This window comes from Falco biarmicus, chromosome 6 (assembly GCF_023638135.1).
Source record: "Falco biarmicus isolate bFalBia1 chromosome 6, bFalBia1.pri, whole genome shotgun sequence".
Classification (NCBI taxonomy): Eukaryota; Metazoa; Chordata; class Aves; order Falconiformes; family Falconidae; genus Falco; species Falco biarmicus.
In genome coordinates this window covers 45,408,689-45,426,725 of record NC_079293.1, presented here as the reverse complement: position 1 = coordinate 45,426,725, position 18,037 = coordinate 45,408,689, and the positions used below count along the sequence as shown (strand labels likewise).

Below are 18,037 nucleotides of genomic sequence, written 5' to 3'. Positions count from 1 at the left end.
TGCTCAGGTGACAACAGGTCATGTTAAATAGGGCTGACTTCAGACAAGGTGCAACAAGTCAACCTAAGCAACCCCAAGGAAGGCTGCAGCCAGTTTGGCTGAATTTGCCTGAAGTTACATGCAGCAGAGAGCAGGGTGGAAAGTATTTCACAGAACATAGACAGCTTCAGGGTGGTTTCAGCTTCTGCTGCTCACAAAGCCGTCCGGAACCGCAACCCCACGAGGGGGCTCTGCCCGCACGGGTATCAGTAGTACCAGCCCTTCCAGTGAGCAGCTCCCACTGGTGTCCAGTCACATCTTGCCTTTGAGTAAGGAGCATCGCTTTTGTGGGAAGTGGCCTTAAGATAAACCTAAATATGCCTGATTTGGTGTGACGTGAAAGCACCTCTCATATGGCAGGGTCTCTAAAGCAGTTTAAATTTCAGGGTGTTAAACTGGTACAGTTGGAGGTATAACAGGACAACCAGAATAGTAGTTCCCTCTGGGCTGCTTCCATTGGAAGCAGCAAATATAGAGGGAATGACTGATAGCTGCCATATGATCCAACTGTGCCTGGAGCATGTAGAAATAAATGGTAACAAGGAAATTAATTGCTTGGATGCCTTGTTCCTACTAGATCTCCCCCAGTCCAAGACACTTGCACCAGCAATAGTTTAAGAAAGCCTGGTATAGACAAGTTTTTGAAATCAATCAAATAGCGAAAATGCTACTGTATATGAGGAAAATAGCTTTCTCCTATGCAGAATTGAACAGAGCGAAGGGGAAAGGGGTATTTAAATAGCCCGCACTGATCAAGATAAAACAGCTGAGTTTGATCTCTATATTTTTTAATACAACCTCCATTAAAATTCTGAAGTGAAAGTAACTGTGTAACGGTAAACACAAAAGTATAAGGAGAATATACATTACAGTTCAAGGAAAGATTTGTCCCTACAATGCATAAGAAAAATCAAGTGATAAAGGTAATTTAAATTGTACGTGTCCCCTGGAACAACGCCTGGTTGCTTTGGTAATAGCACCTGTCAAATGCACAGTGCTGGGCTGCTCACTATTAGTAGCTTACTAGCACTAAAAGAAATACAGGTGCAAAGAGCCAGAGCAGCAGTGGTGTAGGCAGACAATACACAGGAACAGCACTGACAGCTTGAGTGGGCTGCTGCTTACAGCTCCTTCCTCGCAGCGCTGGGCTCACATGACCACCATGATGTCTTCCAGTGGCTTTCGGGTCAGCGCAGGCACAGTAGCATCTTTCTTGGGATATCCAACGGGGAGCAACAAGAGTAGCTTCTCGTTCGCTGGGCGCTGGAGCAGCACCCGGAGCTGGGGGCCGCAGTTGAGGGGTGTGGATGTCACTGTGTACAGGCCCGCATTCTGCAGCAAGACAGAGAGCAGCAGAATGAGGCAGAGGTCTGTGCTCTGTGTTTGCATCTGTTGTTTCCACCAGACCTGTACAGATTCCCCTATTGACTAGCCCAGAAATGCTGCTTCATTAGACTCTGCTGCAGGCTTTAGAACATCTGATTTACTAATAGCCTCAACGGTACCATAAAAGGTGCCTGCTTTGCTTACAGAGAAGTACAGCATTTCTCCACTGCAGCAACAGCACATTCTGCCTGACACGTCTGTGTGCTGTACAGCAGGAGCCTGCCTGCAGTGCTCAGTGTAATGGGGTACCCATGGCCACAGTGAAGTTGAGAGGTGGTTGTGGGGATATCACTGGAATATCATCCCATGAGGTTCCTCTGGCTCATACGGGGAAATGTTTCAGTCCTTGCCTCCATGTGGCTGGCAGGAAGATTTCTTACAGCTTTGTGAACATTTGTTCCTGCTCAGGAGCTGTACCTCACAGGTACACAGGGGATGGGGGGTACAGGCTCTGCCTCAGAAGATGTCACAGGAGTCTGTTGTGATCTTCTGCAGTGGCCAGTGTTCTGGCTTACATCAGAATCCCAAAATAAGTGGAGGTATCTCTCCTCCCATGATACAAAAACTCATAAAAAAATCTAAACAATATGACAGACTGTAAAGACCTGACATTACCCAAGATATGACCACATAGCTGAGGTGCTTCCTGAGAGTTGCATATGTGGATTTCAGTCTCTCCCTCCATGTAATGCAAGCATTTTGGGAGGCTTTGCAATATAGAAGTCAGCCAGGGAGAGATGCTTAGGCAATGGGCCTCTCACGTTAAGTAATCTCTACCATCTTCTGCAGAGAAGAGCTTATGGTAGTGGTGCTGAACGTTATGAGTCCATCACACTGTGTCCTTTAGTGTTCTCAATTCATTTCTAGGAGCTGGGAAAGAGACAGCACTAAGGAGCCTGAAAGTTAAAAGATAGCCTCAGAAATCCCACCGAGTGGTGGGCTGGCTCAGGAGAAAGCAGAGACTTGTCATCCCTACTGCTTCTAAGGCGCTAGTGACACAGCGCTGGTCCTGCCCCATTCCCTGTGCATTCCCTTTGCTGCCAGCTCCATGGAGGGAACATACAGAGTGCTGTGCAACTGCAGAGCAGCAGCACCCCAGCAATGTGTTTCTGTACTGCTCACTTCTTAGATTTCCCATCCTGAAGATCCTCCTGAGGAGCAGCAATGTGGGAAGGGAAGTGTCACTCAAAACAGAATGGAGAAGAAATGGCAGTTCCTGGTAGGAAATTGGCCTAATATAAGAGGTGGCAGCTTGCTGTAATCCTGCTGACAGGCCAAGTTAACTATCAGAACAGCTTCGCTATTTAAACACTTGTGTAGCACATCAGATACAACAAGCAGAACTGAGACTGAGAAAGCACTGAGAAATTCCAACTGACAGATATCAAACACAGAGATTTAGAAATTGGTTCACTTTCAGAAATGCCTCAGAAAGAGTGATTGAAATAAGTACAGTCTGTTCTGTGAAATATGTCCCTGAGGGTTTCTTTCAGCATTGTGTACTAAAAATTATTTGAGGTCAAGCTGTTTTATTAGGAAGTACTGAAAAGAAGGAGCCAGTGTGGCACTGCACAGCCATGCTTGGGTGGCCTGCAGACCCTGTCAGCCCTGGTAGCATAAGGCAGAAACCACAGGGGCTGAAGCCTGGGCTGGGAGAAGGTTGACAACTCTGGAACTAAGCTGCATTACATTTTTCTTCTTGTTAAGCAGTACTGAGGATAGGAATCACCTTCTCAGATGTAGGCCTGCGCAGACTAGCTTTAAACTCAGAACTAAGACATATTGCCAGGAGTTGGAGTAATCCAGAGGACTGATAATGTTAAAATCTAAATTGGGTTCCACCCTCATTTGGGCAGAATAGCTTTGGTGTAACCCAAACCCCAGTATGTTGGTTCTGTCAATATACCTGCAAGGCAGCAAGCAGGATACCACAGGCAATAGAAACACTGATTTCATTGTAGTAGTGGGTCTTCTTTTTGCCATTTGGAAGCTGCCCATATGCCTGCTTGAAAATGAGGATCAGATACGGAGCAGTGTCCAAGTACTCTTTGATCCAGTTTGTTCTGCAAAAGATAATGTTTAAGACATTTATTCTGCAATTTTTTCATTTTCCTGTAAGTCACATCTACTGTCTGCAGGGGGACACTAAAGGTACATGACAATTATAGCAGTAAAGTAAAGCTTAGAACATTCACTGCAAAGAATTAAGTATTGTCAGCTTAAACAGAAACATTTCTGAAAAAATAAGCTTGAATAGAGTGCTCAGTTTTAACAGATTTGGCTAAGCAGTTGATTCACTCATTCTGAAGAGTGGAATTGCATATAAATAGGAGGTATGTCTTGCCCTCTTACCTATGAACTGGCCTCATAAGCACTTGCCTTTGAGATTATTTAATTCCTGGAATTTTGCAGACTTGTAGCTCCACCTGTTACTAGCAATGCCAACTTTTTTGTGATAGCAGGAAAACTTGTCCAGGTTTCAGCTGGGACAGAATTAATTTTCTTCTCAGTAACTAGTACAGTGCTGTGTTTTGGATTTAGTGTTAAAATAATGTTGATAACACACTGATGTTTTTAGTTGTTGCTAAGTAATGCTTATACTAAATCAAGGACTTTTCAGTTTCTCAGGCCCTGCCAGCGAGAGGGCTGGAGGGGCACAAGAGATTGGAAGGGGACAGAGCCAGGACAGCTGACCTGAACTGGCCAAAGGGATATTCTGTATCATGGGACACCATGCTCGGTATATAAATGAGGGAGATGGCCAGGACCCGCTCATCGCTGCTCAGGGTCTGGCTGGGGATTGCTCACCGGTTGAGCGATTGTATTGTGCATCAGTTGGGTTTTTCCCCTTACGGATTTTATTCCTCTCTCTTCCTGTCTCTCTCCATCTGATTATTATTGCTATTATTATATTTTTCAATTCTTAAATTGCTCATTAAATCAAATCAAAACTCAACCTACGAATTTTACCTTTTTCCTGAATCTCTTCCCCACCCTTTGGTGGGGGGGATGGGCGAGCAGCTGCATCGGTACTTAGTTCCTGGCTGTGGTTAAACCACAACAAAACTGCTGGCAGAAAATTTCAAAACTTCTTGGTCTAAGGTGTAAACCTAAATATATTCTCACAGCAAAAAATGTTATTCTGCTTCTGACTATTTCAGTCAATATTTGGTTCCCAATATTTTAATATATACAATTATGAGGTAGGATTTCAATAAGAAAATGTGTGCTTTCTATTGTACTCACTCAAAATACAAAAAATACTATTTTCCAGTTGTTTACATAGCACATACATTTACATAGCATGTAAGCACCTGAAAAACACTAACATTATGAAACAAGTGGGGCAAATCAACCCTATAGAAAGCTTTGCACATATGCTTCAATTGACAAGCCAAGACTCAGTAGATGTTTTCCCATTGTATGAAGTTAAGCAAGTCAGTCAGACTTTGGAACAATTAAATATTGCATAATTCAGCACTTGCATAGGGACCAGCCTTGGGGCTGCCTCAGTCAACAGCAAAGCTCCCAATGACTTTGGGAGCTTCATTGTTCGGCAAACAGCAGGAAAATACTGGGACAAGAGTTATGGCAACAGATGTTACATAGGAGGAAAAAAAAAAACCAAACAAAAAAAAAAAAACCCCAAAAGATTGAGACAAATGCTTGGAAAATTTTCAAGATTGAGAGCATATAATACCTTCTGCTGGAGGCAATTTTATGAACCAGCCACCAAGGCACAATTCTACACATATTTTTAAGTTTTTCTTTCCAAACATGAATCTTAGAAATATATTATAAGCAAGAGGGAGGAAGAAATAGAAAAGGATACTAGAAGAATTTAAGACAAGCTTCTTTTACAATTTCAATTTTCTAAACTGTGGTGCTTTCAGTAAGATTCCCATCATCTTGACGATCAAGACGGAGCCATGCAACAGGAAAGAGTGTGCTGAACATCTGAGCCACTTATTTTATCCTTCCTCTAGTAAGATTGAAGGACACAGGCATAGCGAGCTTTTCTTTTGTGTGTATCAATCGGGTGTTGCATCTCACCTGGCCCTTAGAACAAGGCAGTCAGAATTAACATATAAATAGTAAATTCTTTTTTTAACTCCTGCTAGGTGGGAACTTTCCTTTCCTCAGAGAGTTTTTTCTTCCCAGCTGTAAATTAGCAAAAGGACCACATTACAGTAATTATGGCAACTCTCTGGCTGGGGCAGTTTCTGCCCCACCTTCCTTCTTTTTCTGTGATCAGGACCTGGGAAATATTTATAGCTGCTTTCCTACGCAGCACCAGAGAACTGGGGAGAGTTTAAGGAGCATGGACATGAAAGAACATTTTGAAAACAAGGGTTTTAAATTGTTGACATCATTATTTTCAGTTGTTTCTTTTTCCTTCCTGAAAATAAGTGGGGGAAAAGATGAAAAAAGAAAAAAGAAAAAAAAAAAAAAAAGTATCATGACTAAAACTTCTCAATATAGTCTTTCCTAGACTAAAACACAGCTCCCTTCAAAACCCTTAGCCTAAAGACTTTTTCATACCTCAGTCTTTTCAAATCATTAACCCATCTGTCTCCCATCCTTTTTTTGTAGTTGATTTCTTCTTCTTCTTCTACGATCTCACGAATCTTATGTTTTAAGTATGGATCTTGCACCACCACAAAGGTCCAGGGCTCAGTGTGTGCTCCACTGGGTGAGGTACCTTCATACAAAAACAAAGAAAGCTGAGAACCCAGGAAGGAGGGTGGGCAGTGAGATCATCAGCTATTCCTGATGAGCAATTAGAAAGCAATTGGATGAGATGGGAAGAAAAGCACAGAGATAAGTTCTGGCAGACAATCCTGTTCATTTCTTTCTCTAAGACTATGAAGTCCCATTCAGTGACAGAAGTTAGTCCTTACATACAGCCATTTTACAGGAAACCAAAGTTACGGATTTGTAAGAATTCCTTTGTGGTTCCTATGATGAGGCAGTATTATGGTGCGATATATGCACGCGGTAACGTTATTGCACGCAACACACTGTCTGAACTTGCACCCAGCTCCGAGGCATGTTTTTAGCTGGAGGGCAAAGCTAATGGCTTTTCAGGAAAACAAGGCTAAGTGACCACCCGCAGGAATCTGCCACTGACTGACAAAGACAGGAGCTGCACAATGCCGACATCTGCCATATAGCATACAGGTTTGAGTCCGTTGTCCTAAAGCTGGTGTATGTAGGTATGCACGTATTAAATCTGCACTTGCTCATTCAGCCCTGATCATTACACACCAACACCGTTGGAGAATATTTTAGCTGCCCAGAGGGTGAAAGCCAGAAGCTGAAGAATAGTCATCTGTGCAGGTTCACAGATAAATGGGTTAAGACAACTGTTCGTCTTAACCCCTCATACAAATTTTTAAAATATTTGAAAGTGTTGAACACATATAGTATTTGCTTACTTAAGCACTTATTTCAATTTGAGAAACGCTGGATAAGCATCTTGAACTATCTTTTATATTGAAATGTGTTTATATGGTGAACCTTGCCTCTCCTCATGTCTCGGTAAGAACCGATGACATTTAGGTTTTGCTTTGTTTTCTTTTCCTCTACACAGCCCAAAGCTTTCAGGGTTGCTAAATACTTCATCTGCACTCCAGGCTTGTTCGCTTTGCTGCATTTGCCAAACCATGCTCAGTGTTTTAATGACTCCCAGCTAATTAGAGGAAGATGGAGACTCATTACAGTGCAGTAACAAAGCTGCATACAGTTTTTAAAGGGAAAACAATGCACCTCAAATGCTAAGAAACTCTGTATTATTAATCCTGCTAGAGGCTACTGAACTTTTGTCTAAGGCGGCTTGCGAATATTTTCTACATTAGCAGCAGCTGGTTCATAGAATGAGATACATAATGAAGGACAAGCCCACTCCTGGCTGAAGTCAGTTACTAAAGTAGAGATGAGATTAGGCCAGGACATGACGGCAAGGATTTAAAACACATACGTTCTCAGAAAAAAAAAGAAAATTCATTTTTGACATTCAGTCAAATAACTTCTATCAGGGTCCTTAGCACAACACTCCAGCTGTATGCAATAGGGGCCTGGCACTGATCTTGAAAGGACTGGCAAGTTTTTTGTCCTAAACTGAAACTTTATTCCCCTAATAAATCCCAACCATTTGTGTCAACTGAAATATTTCACATGGCTGAAACAATTTCAACAATTGATTTAGGGGAAAAAAACCCCAACAAAACCAGACAAAACTCTGCACATGATAAATATCATCAAAATACATGGCATTTTAAAGCATGTGAAGTACACATGGTTTAACATTTTTGACAGAAACCACTTCAATATTTCTGTTTGAAAGACGTCTCACTAAACTGTATATCAATTTTTGTTTTAAATAACATCTTTTAATGCTTGAAAAAGAAATGTTTCGTTTTGTGCTGTTGAAATGCTCTTTTTCCATTCTGGGTGCACTGCAAATACAATGGGATTGGGAATGCTCCAAACTAGTCCCTGACATACAGTTTTTCAAGCTGAGTAATTTCCAATCAGTCAATGGGTGCTCATTTATTATGGGTGACAGGTGAATCTAGGAAAACCATAAGCCAAATGCCAATTCCCTTGGCTTTTCCATATCACTCTTACACAGTTGAACAGCAATGCTGATCCTCTTCTTTTTTTCAGACCTTGGACCACTCAGTACCATACCTGCTGTTCTGATGACATTATCGATAACCTCCCTGGGGACAGGTTCATCACTGAGAAACCTGACAGACCGTCTCTTGTTAAGAAGCTCGTAAAACATCTGTGACCTTTTGATCATTTCAGCTTCAGAGTAGCGCTCTGCAAAGAACGGGACATGGGCAACATTTTCTTCAAGTCCTTGCCACTCTTCATCAACCACTGCAAGAAAATAAAAGTGGTTAGGGATTTTTTTGCTGCAGACTGCTATTTATATCTTTAGCATCTACCACTGCAATGCACTTTGGCCTGCACTGGCATACGCTGCACCACTGGAAAGGCAAAGTCTGAGATTCCAGTTGACACAACCCGTTGATCCCTAGCTCCAGATACTGAACACCTTGTTTAAATACCAAGAGGCAGGAGGGTCCTGGCTGGCTGTAGCAAGTGTGATCCACAAAGAAGTTATGGCCTTCTCCACTTCAGTTTGCAAGCCTGCCTGTAAAAATGGGCTACAAACTGAGACAGCAGTGAAAACGTGGCAAACCTTTCAGCCCACTTTTCTCAGTAAGTAAATGTGAACATGTGTTTCCTTCCTGAGCAGTCTAATAAGAAAAAATCAATTAAATTACTGAAGTTAAGGAGAGGGCTTAACTACCAATATGTGTAAAATCTCCTCTGAAGAGCTGAATATCAATTTTTTCCATACGCATGTCTCATAGCAAAAGCCTTACAAGTCTAAGCTCTGTGCAAATGTGACTTTGTGGTTAAGTTCTTTGGTTTCACGACACTTTCAGCATAAAAGGAAGTGGATGACAGGCATCTATACTTAGGATAACAACATATCAAATGTAGGATATTGTGTTTCTTGTCTTTAATTTAAGAACTCAAAATGGTTCCTCATTTAACTGAAATCTGTCTCTCTGAGTGGTTTTTTTATACCACAAAATGCATCTTACATAGTCTTTGAGATCTCTTCTCCCTGCATTCCTAGAATCAGCAGGGATAGCGTTTTTTGCTACTATGATGTGGAAGTTAAATCCATTTAAATTCTGCATTTTGACTAGTCAATAGTCAATAGCAATCTGCAACAGAGGGCTGAGTCAGGAAAAAAATATTCCAGTTCTTTTTCAGTCACCATTAGGCTGTTATTCTGGAATCACAGCAATCTCTAGTGCAAATTCAAACAGCAATTATTTCTGTGTTTTAGTAGTATGCGGTTGCCTTAGAGACCAGGCTGATTTTTTGTTCATTTTACAAACACCAGTCAAATATTCACAAGTGTGCCTCAGCATGTGCAAGAGGCTGCAGTCTATCCAGTTTCATACGTTGCATCTAACCAGAATGATTCTGGTCCTTGAACAACATACATTTCATTTTGCATACAAAGAAGTCACTCAGAAAATTTATTTTGTTTAGCATTTCATGCATGTGTTAAGCATTCTTGGTCACAGACTGCAAGGACTTTGCTCCAGGGTAATGGGAAGCAGTGACCCATTGCAAAAATTATTTTTGTGGCCAGCTTGCACACTCAAACTGAAAAAGGAATGCCTCTTCCTAGTGTTCCCTTTGTGGTTTACACTTAGTAAATTATTTACTATTCAATACGGACCTGCCAATAGCAAAGGGCCTACAGGACTTGCCCTTTGCTAGGATTCTGGTAATCTTCTCTTTCAGAAACTTTAACACCCCCTTTTTTGCTGTTCCTCCTCCACACTCAGCCAAGGGAATACCACAGGGTTAAAAGGCTATATTTACACTAGCAAGCAGTATGATGCAACAGGAGGTTGAGAGGAAGAGCTTCTGCTGGGAACCCAGTGTTCAACATCCTACATGTATAGAGTGGTAGGGTACTGGGGGAGGGGAGGCAGGGAGACAAAGATCTGCATCTTTCTCACCTCTTCCATGCTCTGCAACATACCATAGGATGCCATTTTCAAGGACCGATGTGTTATGCTGGTAAAAGCTGATATGCAGAACCTTCCACAGACAGAAGTTGACGCAGTGATGGCTGGCAGCCAAAGGATTTGAGAGGAAAAGTGATGACCCAAAAATGTGTAAAACTCCAAGGGAAAAACGGGGAGTTTGGAGATGGCAACTCATTTACCCTTTCCAACTTGACTGAGGACTGTCTGACCAGTTAAGAAATTCAGGTGGTGTCCATTGATATAGACATGACAGAAAATCATGTCAGCTTTGGGCACATAACCTCTCCAGCAAGCTCCTCTGGAAGAACTTCCAGGCTTGGAAGCTGGGTGGCCTTCTGCAACTGTCTTGATTTGTCCAATAAAATTAATTCTCCCTCTCCAAATCCATCTTGTGTATAGCAGGGCTGAAACTACAACAAAGATATTTGTTGCTAAACCAAGATTTAGCAGTTACACAGAATGATGCACATCTCACACCCTCACGTAAGAGGAGTTTCTAAATGGAAGAAATATTTTTCTTATGATAAAAAAAACACTTCCTGAAATCAGCTAAGGTTGTGCCTTGTCTATCAGAAGGCAGAATCTGACCAGAAAACTATACTGAAAGTAGGTATTGGATTACTGTCTTGCTGAAATCTTCAGGTCAGACTATACTATTTGTGCTTCTGTCAACGTGCTGCAGTGATCATCCCTATCTATTTCACAAGTTTACAAAGTTGAGTGTCCTAGGAAATAGAAATAGATTATTTCTAGCCTAGAAACAGTCAAATGAAACTAACTCCAGGACTCAAGAGTTCTTATGTTCTCTCACTATTTACTTTCTTATGATGAGGTTTTTATCAGAGTTCAGAAAGCAGGAAATAGCATCCATTCAATGCACCATACCTTTTATTTAGCCACTGAGGGAGGAGACCTGATGGTCCAACCTTGGCTCCTAAGCAAATCCAAGCCCTGCTTGGTCATCTTTTTTCCTAGCATTATTGCAAAACTATAAACAATCATTTTGAGTTAGAGATACTGAGACTAGTCTATAAAATACTGAAAGTCTTCACAAAGGAGTTTTGTCAAATTGGAGTAAATGCTGGGGGGAATTTGTGTTAATCTCTGTACCTGGTTTTGAAATACAAGGAGAGGAAAGTCAGGTAGGTGATAAATCATCAATACATAGATACATGAGCTCTGAGGAACAGAAGGATGAAGAGCAAGATTAAATTACTTGTATGGATGAGGACAGTAGTCAGACAACTGACTCACATGATGTACTTAATCCAAAGAGGATATTGCTTGAGGCCAGTTTAGCACAGAAGCCTAGACAGCAAACTGGACAAGCTATCAGCGTACAGAACATGAAACAAAACATGACAGGGAGGGAAGAATGAAGATGCAATAACAACAGCAATACCTGCTTTGACATGTGCAGGAAGCATACCAGTAAAAAATAGGTAATAATTGATATTGTGGTAGATTGTAAAGAAATAAAAAAGTAGCATGGCTAAAAAAAGGGTTGCTTTTTGAGATGCACTGTCTTCTGGGATAGTGTCAAGCCTACAAATTCCCCCAAGGTTACATCTAAACCAGGACACATCTTTAAGAGAGTCATATTGCCTCATCATTGTTATGAAGCACTGGTGGAAGTATAGTTTCCCAGGGATAGAACAAAGAGGAAATATTATGATAATACTAGAAACCAGGCTTCCCAGCTGAAGTATCTAATACCTTGATCAAGCAACCTGTTCTTCTTTTTGTGCAGTGACTCTTTTAGCTTTGGTTTCAGTGAGGCAGGACAATGTTACCAAAAAAACCAACCAAACAAAAAAACCCTCTAAACTGAGATTATTAGTTCATTCAATTTAATTAACTAAATGAAAGGGTGAGGAAAAGTAGGCCTATGACTGTGGCACTCAATTTTTAAGTGAAAAAACTTGGGGAAAATTTGGGACTAAGAGTAATTAAACTGGAGAATTCAGATTAAAGAATTCAGGGATCAGGAAACACAGATATTTGACATTTCTTTAAATAAGAGGTATAAAAATAATCTTAGTTGTAACTGGTTGAATAAACATCACAATTAAATGATCCACAGGCAACTAGGAATGGAAGAAAAGGATTAGTTAGCACAGAAACCTAGATGTTGTAAGACAGGAAGTCTAAAACTTGCAGTACTACCTAAGGTCAAGCCCAGTTAAATTTTGAGTAGTGTGTTTGCTTGTTCTGTGGTTTATTTTTTCCCCCATATAAGTAGAAGAGGAGAAAATAAATGAAGCTACTGCGTAGTCAAGATGGTTCAACTTAATAATAACATGGTGAAAAAATAAATGTATTTCAAAGATTTTGAACTTGGGACAAAGGTGAGATGACTGATGAGAATGAAAGTGTGAGAATCAGTGTATCTAAGCCTAAGTTTTGCAAGCAAAACTTAAAAATCTTAATATACTCAAAATGGGAATGCCGGCTGAGGTAGGAGAAAGACCCAGAAGCGAGAGAACTGACAAACAAAACCAGAACTCTCCTGGTAATTATTTTTTTTTTTAATAAATTCATCTATTATTTATTCTTTTCCACCATGTGTCTGCCATTCATTCTTAGCAGTTAACATTACCCATATGCTAAGCTAAAATCATTATCAGCACCATCTGTTTAGTGCATGTTCTCTATATCTTTAATTGCTGTGTTTAGACATATTCCTGTTTGTACGGCCACATACTACAATGTCTTACTTACACCTCTGTGTATTCCATCATTTGATGGACAACAGACATCCTGCTAGTCAGTCTATTATCTTGTTAGCCCCATTCTCAAGATTGCCATCAATTATGTTGTACATTTACAATAGTCATCAGGCTTCCTGCTATTTAAGCAAATCTGAAACAGTTTTGGCTCAGACATCCTAGACATCACAGAGCAGAATCTTATTTTTACAGTACTATTTCTCTAACTATCAGAAATTCCTCTCTGGATACATTTTAGGATGATGTCTGTATTCTTCCCAGCAGTTCATATGGGAGGTTATAATCAGCCTAGAAATTGTAAGAAATTTTGCCTCAGTTTGTAGCAAAAGTTCTTACTGTGAGTTCCTAATAGCATAAACTCACAGTAAGAAAAATGATGCATCATTTAATTTCTGTTGCCCACTTGTCTTACGTACACTGACATTTCCGTGTGTTGTTGGCTTCCAGTTGTATGTCATTAAGAAATTTTGCTTGTACACTCCTGGGTTTTAAGCAAAGACCACTAGATAAATTGGTCCTGAGACTGATCTTTGAGAAACCTCACTGGTAACCTCAGTGTAGACCAATGTGTTTGCTTTCCAAACCAGCTCTTCCAGTTTCTTCTTGAAGAAATTTCTTCCTAAGTATAGAATTCCCCTCCAGTCTTCTATTCCAGTAGTGTAAGGACATGATGCATAGGAAAACAATTAAATGTATATAAAGAAAGCTTTCAGATCTTTGGATTTTAAATGCTGGGCAACTGACTCTTTGGGTTTTTGCTTGATTAATGATAGACTGCTACATAATCAGCCACTACAGGAATCCTAGTAGTGAATCCAACCCTGAACTGAGCGTGTTCTCACTGTGAGTAGGAAACTAAGAGATGGAGTGTCTTACTAGTGGATTATAAATAGCAGTTAGCAGGCTGATCCTGGAAACCTGTTGCTTAAGGTCCCTGACCAACTCTTGAGAAGTATCAAGTGGGAGAGGCAGACCCTGGAAGAAGGAAGCCAGCATCAAAATATTGTGGCAATTGCCTCAAACTGGAATACAGTTGCAGAAGGTTTCTTAAGATCTTCAGAGGAATAGAGTGGCTGGTTTATAAAGAGTTTTTCTGGTTTACCTAGTAAAAGGAAAGCTGAGAGGTAATCTAATTGTTGTCTATAAACCACAGGAGGATACACACAAGGGCTGGGAAAATATCCTTTAAACTAAGAAGAGGATGGAACAGAAAAAATGGGTATAGAGTAGTATTAAGTAAGTTTGGGCAGGCAGAGCAGGATTTTTAACCCATAGCAGGAAGTTCTGGAATAGCCTTCCAGTAAAGTTAAAGAAACAGGGTCAAATAAGGCCAGCTTTCACATTCATTCAGCTGATGGCAAAGGCTGGAGGTGTCTGCAGCAGCAGGGAGGTAAACACAATGATGCATCATGTTCATGTAAGTCCTGCATTCCTAAATGACACAAAGCATGAACTGTCATTGAATTGGAAAACTAAACTGCTACTGCCTCATTCATGTCAGTAATATTATTAAAAGATATGGGAAGACTTTGAACTTGGGGAGAGAAGAAATACTTCTAAGAGGGAGAGAATAAATACTAAGTGGGAGAGAAGAAATACTTCTAAGTGGGAGAAGTCTATTTTAAGAAGTATCTCCAGGAACAGTGCATTTTCAGAAAGGATGGAACATTTGGGCCTTCATACACTGCTTTGTAGTCCTTAAGTAGAGTACATCACCAAAGTCCCTACAATTAAAAGTATAGTAATAAAATGCCTTTGCTATTAAAGTCTGCAAATGATGCCCAGAGTAACAAGGATACAAATATAATTCAACCTCATCCTACACACCACTGTAAACTGGGTCTGTATTTACCTTATTCATCAATTGTATTGCTCGGAATATATGACCCAGAAAGTGACCAATGTACAATAAGCTTCCTGGGCTAAAGACTGAACTTATCTTTGCAACAGTGCAGATCTGAAGCAGTGGGAGGCGAGTCACCACCACCCTGGGATCAGATGCTCACTACTAGAAGACAGCCCTTGTGACTCATCATTCAAGACAAGGCTGAAGAAATATTTTTTTCATCTGTATCTAATTAGTAATTGCACATGGCCCAACACAAGACATGGCCAGATACACACGCATACAGACCATTCTTGCCAATCCACAGCACAACAATCTTACATCCTGGATCTCATAAATAGAGGAAAAAGTTACAGGACAGATGGGTATGCAAACAAATCTGAAGTACTGCCAGTTAAGGGTTTGAACAAACGAACCGAGTGAATGCTTTGCACTTAACCAAAGAACTGGGTTTCTGGTTGCTCTGAGAAACATCCTTCTCTTCAGCTACTGAAAGCATAACACAGACAAGCTTGGGAGCACTGCGCCCTCCCCCTTCCACCCTCCACTGCCAATAAGTGACTCTACTGGGTCTCTCCAAGCAGTTCAGCTAATTAGACTGAATGCTTTGCTGCTCAAAGGTATGCCCCTCTGAGGGGCAACGTCAGGTAGGTTCAGTGCTGTTCCTACAGAGCGCTCCACTCTCCTGGCAAAGTGCCTTCGCTTTGGTCATGGACCCGGATCGAAAGATTTAGTCTTCAGCTACCCCTTCCTGCCAGGGGGCTTTCAAGATTCAGCTTGTTCACCTATGGCAGCCCTAGATTCTAGTTTTAGACAAGACCATCTCACCTAACTCAAATTCTCTTCAGAGGAACTTTATAAGCCGGTTCAAGACATTTAAGTAGAAATGAGCTTTTCTGATACAGTAAGATTAGTAAAGTAGCAGAATTTATACAACAGGTAAAATATTCTTCATGATTAAGAAGATCTCTGTTTATGTCCATGTTCCTATTTCAACATCTAGTACAGTCAGTGAAAATTTTAACACTGACAACAAGGTGAATAAGTTTTGAACCTTAATTACAGCACTAGCAGAGTAGCAGATACTTGCCACTGTAGCCATATTCTCTTCTTACTTAGGCTGGGCTTTCCCCTGCTGAAGAAAAACCTCCCTAAGCATGATGTCGTTATTTTATTTTTTCTAGAGAGAAAAGACATGCTTGTTTTGCAAAGATGTTGGTTTGAATCACACACCATTAAGGGAAAGATGATTATTTGTTGTTAAAAGCAACATAGCAAGAAAACCTAATTTAATGTTGGATGACATAGTACACTGAGAGAGGTTTTATGTAAAAATAAACACATCTCCTTTTAGCAACAGCACAAACATATCTATCCACCTGTCAATTTTCTGTAAGAAATTTTAAAGTAGTACAGTTTTGAATTTAGCATCTGAATAAAAGGGAAAACAACTAAGACAGAAAAAAATAACATTTTATATAGGGAGCTGTGGCAGTGAGGCTCCTTTTTAAGAGCTAATAGCTTTGTTTATGTAAGGGTTCTAAATTTTTAAACTGATAGAAACAGCTGTAGTCAAAGATGTCACTGATAGTTCACAGATTATCAGTTGAACTACCCACAGGAATTTTAATTTGCAGCAGTTTAACTGAACTAGTAAGCCATTTGTGACAAAGGAAATATGGGATACTTTTATACAGAATCTATTCTGTATTGAATAATGGAGGATACAACATCTGAACTAATTTTTAAAGAAATTTTCTATATTTGGGAAATAGTCAACATGGTTTAAAATGTTCTGAGTATAAATAGTTTCTGGAAACTGATGCACAACACTAACTCAGAGTGCTCTGAACACTGAGAAAAAAAGAGAAATAATGGTTCTTAGAAACAGCTACAAGTACAGAAAAACAATATAACAAAAGTTTCAAGATTCCTAGAAGTGGACTTGTGGAATGTGTCATTATAGGACAAAAAACACATAAAAAGCCTTTGAAAACCACCTGGTGGGGGGTGGGGAAGGCTGTATTAACTGCAAGTTTAAAAACTTCATAGGATCAGAACTCTGTAGCTTTTTGTTTCACAAGGAAATAAAGGGAGCTTATAGAAGATAGGAAGCAAAAAGAAGGAAAGGCACATTTTGTGCTTAGACTTTTGTCCAAGCTGTGCATCAGAAATCACTACTGGAAAAAAACGCATTCTGTACAGGTTCAGATATGTGGGTGAGTGAACAGATTAGCCACACCATCACTGAACCATCACCACATTTCGTTCTCTAAATATTTGATCAACATGGCTCCCAAATGATCCCAGTGTTAATCCAGCTAAAGCTCTTACAGACATTCTTAGAAATCTCAAATGGGAGGCTTTTGTGATAACTGTAATAAACCCATTTCCAACTTTTCGGGGGGTGCTGGGACCAAATATGTAGCAGTGGACGGTGAAGTGGGATGAGATGCCTGTGAAATCAGCTTGCAGACAGAAACTTTCCGCTCAGGTCTTCCCTTTGCTCACAGCAATGAGGCCTGGGAAGAGGCATGGGGTACTTCAGCAGTATCTCCATCCCTTCCCTACACTGCCCATAGAGCCCCTCATGGGTCTGAGGTCTGCTGTGCAGAGGGACAAACAGACAGGGGTCTTTGAAAATGCTGGCCTTTTTTTTTTTCTTTTTTTTTTTTTCTTTTTTTTTTGGTACTCTGATTTGCAGCATCTAAAGAAAATACACATTTACACCAAGAGTGATGACATGAGGAGAGCCTCCTTCCACGGAGCTGACAAGCTCAGGGCACAGCAGCAGTGTGGTGCTAGACATTGCTATCACTGTGGAGAAGCCCAGAAGATCCCATCTCCTTTATTCACATCAGCAGATAGGATTCAAACAATGAAAGTGCTCAGATAGATGAGATTTTTCTTACCTTCTTCCTCTGAGTGGTGGTCAGTGCCATCTTTTAAATCTTCATCCACCCATGGGTGAGATAAAGACTTGCTTTTAGTCTCATGTTTTTCCTTCTCTCCATTAGTCTTCTTCAGTATTGCCCCAATCAAAACACATATAATGGCTATAAAGACTGGGGTTAGGGAAGAAAAGAGTGCCATGACTATGGAAACCTTCCTTCCAAGTTCAGTAGTTTCTCCTGAAAAAGACAGGGTGAAAAGGGAAGAGTGGAATGGCAGTAAGCAGAAAGGGGTGGACCCAAGTTTCAGTCCTTGACCCTATCCTGCTTCTATTTTTCAGCCACCACCCCCACAACCTCACCCGTCATGTGCTCCTGCTGTTAAGCAGACCCAGGTTTATATATTTTCTGGGAAGAAACTGCTTATAAACAGCAAGCAGAGGCACCGACCATATAAAAATGCATAAACGCTGTCCAGTGCAAAGGAATAAAAAAGTCTTCCAAAATCCCAGACTAAGGCAAAAGATTTCTCCCGCCTTATTTTCATCATTT

At 40.6% G+C, this 18,037-nt stretch overlaps 1 protein-coding gene across 2 annotated transcripts; it reads right to left on the bottom strand.

The window, feature by feature from the left end:
• Positions 1–810: 810 nt before the first annotated feature.
• Positions 811–17,780, bottom strand: IYD (iodotyrosine deiodinase). Of its 2 annotated transcripts, none has more exons than XM_056344090.1 (5): positions 17,507–17,780; positions 8,056–8,313; positions 5,968–6,127; positions 3,332–3,488; positions 811–1,371 (listed from the first exon to the last, which is right to left on the bottom strand). In XM_056344090.1, exons 1-5 carry the CDS (start codon positions 17,685–17,687, stop codon positions 1,189–1,191), a joined length of 939 nt encoding a protein of 312 aa, XP_056200065.1. In that variant the 5' UTR covers positions 17,688–17,780; the 3' UTR covers positions 811–1,188. The 2 variants fall into 2 exon arrangements, with proteins under 2 accessions (XP_056200065.1, XP_056200066.1); XM_056344091.1 differs by having other exon boundaries at positions 8,119–8,313; positions 17,507–17,779.
• Between the last annotated feature and the right edge of the window lie 257 nt (positions 17,781–18,037).